The sequence below is a fragment of the Octodon degus genome, unplaced genomic scaffold (assembly GCF_000260255.1).
Source record: "Octodon degus isolate 3935 unplaced genomic scaffold, OctDeg1.0 scaffold00008, whole genome shotgun sequence".
NCBI classification, from domain to species: domain Eukaryota; kingdom Metazoa; phylum Chordata; class Mammalia; order Rodentia; family Octodontidae; genus Octodon; species Octodon degus.
Genome location: NW_004524584.1, coordinates 24,526,891 through 24,536,321, shown reverse-complemented (window position 1 = coordinate 24,536,321; position 9,431 = coordinate 24,526,891). Strand labels below are relative to the sequence as shown.

General features: G+C 50.2%; 1 protein-coding gene across 1 annotated transcript in view; it reads left to right on the top strand.

The window, feature by feature from the left end:
* The first annotated feature begins 2,036 nt into the window (after positions 1 to 2,036).
* The window catches only part of CUNH5orf49 (chromosome unknown C5orf49 homolog), a 22,725-nt gene continuing 15,330 nt past the window's right edge, over positions 2,037 to 9,431 (top strand). Inside the window, exon 1 of the mRNA XM_023704713.1 lies at positions 2,037 to 2,373. Within this exon, the coding sequence (XP_023560481.1) occupies positions 2,056 to 2,373 (318 nt within the window). The 5' untranslated portion in view covers positions 2,037 to 2,055. The remainder of the gene's footprint in view (positions 2,374 to 9,431) is intronic.

The following is a 9,431-nucleotide window of genomic DNA, read 5'->3' as shown; positions in this document are numbered from 1 at the left end:
GGTTTCAAGTCATAGATTTAGTGCTTAAAGTTACTAACCGTAGAGACTCCCCTCACTAATTGAGTCAGCCTACTTAAAGAACCTGACCGTAATCGTGCTTTGTAAATCCTCTGAGCACACGGATGTCTTTTTCTAGGGAGAAGGCATCAATGAAGATAAAGCCTGTCCAGCACCACCAGGGACCACTGCCTGTGCCAGTGTTCCAGGAAGAATGGGCCATATCCTCCTTGTGGGGTGGCTGTCCTTGGTGTTCAAGCCCACCCACCTGGATTGGGGAACGTGTGGCTGGTTCCCTCGGCCTCTGCCCTTGACTTCAAGGACATCTAAATTTGCTGGAAGCTCCGCCTCCTCTCAGCTGATTACAAATAGGAGTATTTCCAGTTCTGTTCCTCTTACTGTGGGGCAGGTTGAGGGGAAACCGAGATGTGGGGCTTACGTGCCTGATCTGGCATAAGAAGCCAGATGGACATCCTAGCTTCAGAAATCTGAGTTCAGCTAGCTGTGGTAGTGTGTACCTATGACCTCAGTCTTCTGGGAGGCAGGAGGGCCGAAGTTTAGGGAGACTCCGTCTCCAGAAAATTAAGGAAAGGGTAGAGGATGGAAGCCCTGCGTGCCATCCTCAGTACTGCATTAAGGAAAAAAGTCTGACTTTATGAGACCTCAGGGTACACACAGCATATGCCACGCAGGATGTGCCGGAGTCACATTGCGACATGACGGTTGTCTCCTTTGGTTTCTGTCTCTCTGCCTCACATCAAAAGGAAATGGACTTCTAAGCAAGGCTGCCAAGAGTTTCTTTCTTGCTCCGTGTCAAAAGAAGCAGCCCACCTCCCAAACTCCTGTGGGCCCATTGCCAGAGCTCTGGGTCCCCAGCAAAGCACTGGCTCCGTGCTCCCCACAGGCAGGTGCAGGCAGCAGAGGTCCTACTGGGTCGGCACCGCAGCGCCGTGTGCACAGCCAATGTGCTCTCGGGCCACCCAGGGCAGCACAGAGAGAAGACAAAGAGAAAAACAAGGAAAGAGACTTTGAATCAGTACCATGGATAACCCTGCACACATAGCTCAGGCCTCACTTGTCCTCAGCCTACTAATCTGTTCCTGCTTCCGGGATCCTTCCCTTCTGTATGTCACAGACAGGGAGAACTCAAACTTCAGAGGCACTAGGTATGTGCTTACCGTGTATTCCAGCATGCATCTGACGTGTCACATCAAGGATCACACGAAAGCAACTTCTTACAGAATGTCACTAAAAACTCTGAACAGTCAGAATTACCAACACTATCTTCCGACAAGTCCACCCACCCCTGCTCTCTGCCCTGGGTCCCTCAGCCTCACACAGGACGAGAGGGCACGCCAGCCTCAGTGCCCCTAGTCCTCAAGGAGGGCTGCACACATCCTGAGAAAACGGCATCTGGCCTCAAGGACACAGCCTGTGTCTGTCTCACTGGCAGCCCAGGGAGAGGAGGCCCAGGGAACTGTGAGGGGTGGGGCGGGCCAAGATCTGCAGCCTAAAGCTTCCGAAGCCACACAGCCCCGGGAGCAGAGGGCTGCTGGAGCCCCAGTCAGTCTTCCAGACCAACTCAGTGAAGGCCAACTCGCACCTGCAGGCCAGCAGGACGGCCCCGTCCACAGAGCCTAGCATTCTGCACTTGGAAAGGGCAGGTGCCACGCGGTGCAGGGATGTCGTCTCATATACCGAGTTAGGTAGATAGAGCAGTTAAATCTACTTATTCTTTAATGTTTCCAAAGAACTCGTTGGCAAATGGCGAGTTGCACACGCAGCTTGGTCCCTCCGGTTTCTCAAGGACAGCGCCAGGGTGCGCCCGAGCCTGGTCGCCTCCTCCCCCTGGGCTGGGCACTTTCAGGCACGCCTCCTTCGGCTCCAGCCCAGGGCTGGGGTCGGTCAATCAATGCTCCCAGGTGACCAGGTTGTGGGAAGGGACCCTGCTTTGGAGGTGGGGGCGTGGCCAGCGGGGCTGGAGGGAGGGGCAGGGGTCGCCCCGCCCCAGTTGCCAGGCAACAGTGGACGCGGAGTGCTGGGAGCCGGCCTGGGGCGATGGACCCGGAAGCCCTGGAGGGACCGGGGGACCCAGATGACGGAGATGAGGCCGCAGCCCTAGCGCTGCGGCCCGAGCCTCGCTCTCTGCCCCTCTCGGCGCTGTCGGCCTTCAGCTACGTCCCGCCGCGGCGCCAGGACCCCGAGGAGCATAGCTACTTCCAGCGGCAGGGTCAGGTGGGCGGTCCTGGGGTCGAGGGTACTGGCTGCCCCGGACCGCGGGTGACCTGGGGCCGAGCTGGACTGTGGGGGGCTCGGGAGCTGACCCGACTGCGGGACCCGGCCGTCACAGCCCTGGAGGAGGCCACGGGCCCCGGCGTCATAGGAGGGCAGGGAGCCCCCTGGCGGCCTGCAGACCTTGGAGAAGGGGGAAGATTGGGACTGGATCGCTAGTCCCGCCGCCCCAGACAGGCCGCGGTGTAGGAGGCCGCAGGGCTTTTCAGGCTTGCTCCGGACTGTGATGCAGTAGCGGCAGATTCCGTCCTCTGTTCTTTCAGTGTCACCGTCTTTGCCAGTCTCCCGCGTGTCTTGCTGCTCTGGATGTAGTAGGCAAGGTGTCATTGTGGCAAAGGGACATTGATGGGCACCCTTGTCCTGCACTGATAACTCAGGACTGGGCCTTTCTTATCCTTCGTGTCTCTGTGGCTGAGCAGCACAGGAGAGGTGTACAGATCAGGCTCCTGGGAGGAAGGGGTACATTCCCTTGCGGTGCACAAGCTATTCTCACAAAGAGCACCTGTTTTTCTCCTGTCCACTCACGGTCCCAGAGCCCAAGACCCCCCTCCATGGGTTTGTGTCATGCTTCCAGCTTCAGCAGCTGGCAGGGGCTAAATTTTGTCCCTCCAGTATTCACGCTTTGGGGTCCCAGTCCCATGCATCTCTGTACCCTGAAGGACATCTTTGCAAGGGGAAGCAGATTACAGTGGGCTCAGTGGGGTCGGCCTGATCAGTTGCGACTGCTGTCTGTCCATCCGTGGGCAAAGGAGACGTTAGGACTCAGAGACCAATGGCACAGAGGGATGATGGTGTGGAAATTCAGCGAGAGAAGAGCTGCATACCATGGGCAGGCCTGGCGTGGTACCCTTCCTACAGCCCTCCGTGCTGCCCACCCTACTGACCCTGAGTGGGCACCCCTAGCTCCTGGAGTTGTGCGCCACGCTCGTGTTAGAGTCCACCCGCACTCTGTCCTGCCTGCTCTAGCACAGGAAGGTGGCGCCTACAGCCCGGCCTGCTCTCAGCAGGGGCCTTTGTATCTGACAGCTGCTCGCCTGCCTGCCTGTGAACAGTGTGGCAGGGCGGGGGTGGGGGGACATCAGTAGGAAAACCTGTACCATCTGCCTTCAGGAGCCTGTGGCCCATGCTCCTAGCCTTGCATGTGCCAGGGTTATGAGACCGAGTGGGGTTTGAAACACTGAGTTCTGACCTTGCTACCGTGGACCTTGTGTTTTCTCCTATGGACAATATATTTAAACAAACCGCTATCTGCAAATGATTTCATTTATGAAAAATGTTTTACAGTTTATGCATGCAATGCCTATATGATAGCTAAGGAATTTAAAAAAAAAAAAAATATATATATATATATATATATATATATATATATATTGCACAGCAAGAGATAAGTAGCTAAAAAGTAAAATGTTCTACGGTCTATGCTGTTCAATTGAGACAATACAAAATGTCACCAGCTTTTGGACACAAAAATTTCAGGACACACCACTTTGAGGGAGCCTGGTAAATACACCTTTGTGCTATGAAAGATTAAGGATGAATCTAGGATGAAAGATTAAGCAGATAGGGCCTGAGGTACATACTTATTAAAGATAATGCCCAGACTGCAGGACTGAGCACATCTGAATCTCAGAACTGGGCAGATTTACCCTTCCGGCTGCAGGACTGGGAACCGGGAAAAAGCAGAGTGGAAGCCCCAGTCCCTTCAGGACAGGGATGACCAAAAGAAAAGGAGCAGATTGGAGCCTATTGGGTCCAGTTAATGCTTCTTAAATTTACCAGTCTGATATATGGCTCTTCTTCTTGGAGCCAAACCAGTGGAGGAACAGAGAGACACCCAAAGAGGGAAGTGACCACAGCCCAAGACCTTGGAGAAGATGAACGGTGAACCAGGCAGTGTGCCGTTTAGTGCAGGAGTGAGCACACAAAAGCTATGGGTCAAATCCTGCCCATTGCCTTACTTTATCAATAAAGTTTTGTTAGAACACAGCCTCACTCCCGTTTGTTTTGGATTACCCATAGTTATCACGCAGAGTTGAAGCCTAGAATAATCACAAGGTGGCCTTTTACAGTGACTTTTCCAGTCCCTGGAAAGGATGGGCTTCTGGAAGGCAGAGACAGAACAAAGAACAAATCAATGCAAAGGGGATTTGGGGAACACAAAGCAAGCAGAATTAACAGCTTCAATAGCTGAGATCACAGACAAATTCAAGTCCCGAGGCCTTTAGTATCATATGAAAGAAAGCCTTTTCACAGAAATGTGAACACCTCAATAAAGTGTCTTAAAAGCAACAACAACAAAAGTCACTTGCAATCCCATTGGACAAGCTGGCTGTCGTCAGTGGTCATAGTGATTCATTCTCTGACCTAGAGATCATGTGCGGTGGATCCTGTCTTACAGGCTTGCAGCTCAGTGCTCTGTAGAAACATCATGGGGTTAGTTCTTAAGTCAGTGCTGGGGTCTAAAGCCTGTGCCTTACGCTCAAATTCCTAAGTAGATGACCTCCCCGCCAAGGTGACGGCATTGCAAGGTGGGCTTTGGGGAGTTGCTCTGGCCAAAAGGGAGACCCTCATGAATGGGACTAACTGCCTCGGGAAAGGAATCCCAGAGAAACGCAGCCCCTTCCACGTGGAAGGAACACCACACAGGCTGCGGCTTGAAGAGGAGAACAGCACTCGCTGGACTCCAACCTGCCAGCACCTTGAGCTTGACCTTACAGCCTCGGAATTTGGGGAAAGGAATTCATGCTATTAGATGTTTCCTGGTATCTTGCAGACTAAGACAGTTTATGACTCTATAGTTTGTGTAGTGGCCAGTTAGTAAAACTAGCTGGAGAGTCCTGGGCAAACACATTGCAGTAGCAAGCAGAAGGACCCCTGGGATTTGGAGGCAGATTTATTTGCCTCAACAGGCACTGATCGGGATCATTGCCAGAATGTCAGGCCCTGGCCTCTGGTGGTCTAGTGCTTACATGGAATAAGCAGGAAGTACAGAGGCAGAATGACTTGTCAGTAGAGAACTGGTTTATACAGCATGCATATAGCAACGAGCTGTGCATCGCAGTGATCAGCCGCTTCTCAGAGACAGGAGCAACTAGAACTGGAACAGGAACTGTTACCTGGGCAACTAAGAAGCTGCTGTAGACTGCACATCATGGCGGGAGGGGCTCCATTTTCTGCTACAATATTGGCTTCATAAGTCCTAGCTGTATGCAACTGCCCAGGTCACGATGCTCTGCCTTGCCCCTTGGAACTACAAGATGAATAGTGTCAACTTCATGGAGCTCTTAGGAGAATTAATCTGATGGCCCCTGGGAGTGTGGCTTGGTTGTAGAGTACTCGTCTACCATGTACAAGGCTCCGGGTTCAATCCCCGGCCTGGAAAAAAAAAAATTAAGCAAATGAGCTTGTGCAGAGTAGCACAAAGCAAGCGTGGGTGTTGTTATTTTGCTTTTGTTCATGATTATTTGACTTTTCTTTCCTTAAGTGTTTGGAGCCCAGGAGCCAAACTCATAATCACTGATCTTTAGTCATTTCAGAGATTAACACAAGAGAGGGCAGAAAATTGCACATCAGTCTAGTGGCTGGTAATCCTCTAACACAGCCCACCCCAGGGAGCCCATGGAATTAAGGTGCTAAAGGCTGAACACTTACTTAAAGCTCCAGTAATGCCCCTGAATTGGAAGACAGATTTGTCCTCTCAAGCTGCCAGCTAAAATGTGACCAGCTCCGGTGCTACTCTCGAGGAGGCTCCAGTGATGTGGGCTTTCTATGAAATATGGTCCCAGCGGTTGCAAACCAGCTTCAGCTCAGTGGATTGGTAAAATTACTTTTTTCTTTCTCTGCCTTGTGCAGCATTTGTGCTGCTAAAATGGAAAAGGCAAGTCGAAGGAGACTGACCTTTTATGGAGGGTTTGATTAAACTCTTCAAAGTCCAAGAGTTAAGCTTTAAAAAAAAAGCCTCAGTAGTTTTATAATGTGCTTTCCTGCGTGCTGGGGTGGGCTGTGGGAAGCGCAGGTGTGAGGGACATTTTTTGCCCAGACCTCACTTTGGCCTTGCTGTCACTAGCTGATGTCCCTCCTGAATGTATGAACTGCAGACAGTGAGGCGGGGGCTGACTGTCATCATGAAGTTTCCCTCCCAGGTGGCTGCATCTCTCTCCAGTGCAGAATGTTTTGCTTTAGAGGAATATAGACATGTTCTGTCCATCCAGGGTGCAAAGTGAGGCTCTGGGGCCTCCGGCCAGTGACCCCCGAGCTCCCCAGGACCTCCTCGTTCAGTTTGGTCACGAGCCACCTTGTCCACATGCACCCAGCCACTCCTAGGGGGCTGTGGAGGGAACAGAAGGGAAGCGGGGTCTGTTAGAGTCCTGGAGCTTCCTCTCCGCTGGGCAGCAGTCTCACCCGTGGACCTATCCAGTGCCTGTGTACCCATCCAGTGCTCCTTCCTTTCTCTCTCTATGCTAGTTTTTCTCCTTTGTACTGTTGTGTAATTTCCAAGCAACTGGAGAAACCAGAATGAATTTTTTTCAGGACTTTAACCATGCACTGTCCCAGCTACTAGAAATGCTCAAATGAGGCTGGGCTCTGAACCAAGGACAGGTTCGCTTGTATGGAATTTGTGATACTAAACAAGTAGAGCCACGGAAGCAAAGCCAAGACAGGTGGTTCATCCAACCAGCTAAGCCTATTTTAGCCTTGGAAGAAAATACATCTTGTGTACCTCAGGATGTTGGGATGCCGTGCAGCTTGTTTCTAAGCCCACTTATCAGCAGTGGTTCCCAGTATCACCCCTCTAAGGGAGGAGATGAGACAGAACCGCGTGAAGCATTTCCCTTAGTGATGAGAACAGCACGGGCCCAAGTGCCAAAGCCAGGCTCCACATTCCTGAGGGAGGGCTTGCTGAGGAGCCACCCTCTGGAGTCCTAAAGATTTTCCAGAGCTCTTGCTTTAGAACCTACTGGTTTCTACCCTGCTCAGTATTTCACTCCATTCTTGCTCTTGTTATTCTCCTGTTGAATTACCACTGCCTTTGTCTCATTGGCTGCTATCTCCACAGGTATTAAAACAAGGCCTGGAAGGCCCAGCAGCGCTTGCTGTGCCAACGGGCCTGGCCTCAATAAATGGAAAGCCAAGATTAAAGCATACACAGAGGTCACCGTATGGCAGGACTTGCTTCACAGGCTGGGCGGAGTTCCTGTGTGGCTCCTCAGCTGTTTTGGTTATGTGAGCTGTCCTCTGGCTCATGCATGGTAATAAGAGGAGGCTGGCTATAAAGCTCTCCCTCTCCCTCTCCCTCTCCCTCTCCCTCTCCCTCGCCCTCTCCCTCTCCTTCTCCTAACAGATGCCTAGTCTGTATAGTGGGTTTCAGAATGGAATCTTCCTCCAGGGTAGGAAGGACTGAGCCCAGGACCCAGTTTCTCTTATCTATTTATTTATTTGCAAGATGTATACATTTTATTAAAACAGTCAGCTAATACACACACTGCATGATGTGTTTATAATAGAATGATGTTTACATATGTGGTTTATTTCATTTACTTTTTATTTTTTATTTTTATTTATTCATTTGTTTATTTGGTATTTTTTAATTTTTTTCCATAATTTTATTGAGAAACAAATAGCAATGAGACAGTTTCAAATCAAACTGGTAGGACAGTTTCAATAATTAGCACATTGCATACTCTCTTCCCAGTGGTTATTTGCTGTACAAGATATGGACTTGATATCCTATTTGAAACACTATTAGAACAAATGTCTCTATTCATTAAGAGAATGTAGCTATATATCCTAACCATTTTGAATACACAGATAGAAAATGGACATTCATCTGTATCCCCTTTTTTGTTTAGTTCCATCATTTGAGTATTATAGATGTGTTAACTCAGCAAAATATTCTAAAAGAGTCCAGTGGTCTATAATAGTACTGGGTCTTCCACTTCACTGGCAGTGTTAGAAATTGTTGACCTGAGTCCCCTACAGTTCAACATAACAGCATGGCTTTACTTCTTCTACTTCGTTTTTATACTTTTCTGCTGGATGGTTCTGACCAAGGTAAAGCAGGACCTATGCAACAACAGTTGTAGCTTTTGGATCTGATAAAGTCAGTGAAATCCCCTCAAGATATATCCTGAGATACTGTACCTCAGATTGTAGCCAGTTTCTCTTGAGAACCCAGCAATGATGGGAGGCAGTTGCCCTTCCACATGGGAAAGGAATGTTTTCCTGTGATCGTAGCCCCACCTGAACACCTGTGTGTGTCTTCATTGTTTGTCAGTGTGTGCAGCGACATTTCTAGTGTGTCTATCCAAGCATATATCCAAACACATAAAGATCACACAAATATGTATATATATTTGCAGCTTCTTTCATTGAACAATTTATCTGACATTATTTCAATAGACTCCCTTTTAAGGCTGTAGTGCATTGCTATTGGTGACCAACCTGCCATACCCAGCTGAATGAAGCAGTGTGGTGCTGAGCGTGGGAGGCCCACCTGAGGATTTTTGCAAGCGGCATAAGAGGCAGCACTGGAGAAGCTATTAGAGGCTGTTAGGGAAGCTGCTTGGAGAAGCTAGTGGAGCTGTTGGAATTATTGGTTCTCCTGGACTGTTCAGAAGGAGGATCTTGTCATGCTGGCTTTCCCAATGAACTTGGCTATTCATGTTGAAGGAAGAGGTTGGGACCTTCATGGTTGCTGAGAATGGCTACAGTTCATTTTGGGGGAGCTCTGGTCCTCATCTTGAGCACCGCTAGCTCTGGAGAGGAAGATGGTGCAGTGCTCACTCTCATGGAGAAGCTTGTCAGAGTGGCTTTCCTGATGGGAGCTCAGCTTTCCTCATCACTGGAGGCTCTCAGGACCTCACTGGTGCTGAGCATGGCTGTGGTACCTTTGGAAGAGCGCCGGTGCTTACCTTGAGCTTTGCTTTCTGGCTCCAATGCAGACCCCTCAGCCTGCTAGCATAGATCTTAGTCTATCCTGCTGGTATAGACTTCCTAGCTTCCAACACTGACCTTTGGGCATTTCCAACACAGATCTGTGAAGCAGGCCTGCATGAGACTTTGTCGTGGGCTCTGGGCCTCCAGTTGAACTTGTGGGGGACATTGTTATGAGCTCTGGACTCACGCAGGCCCTCAGCTGGATT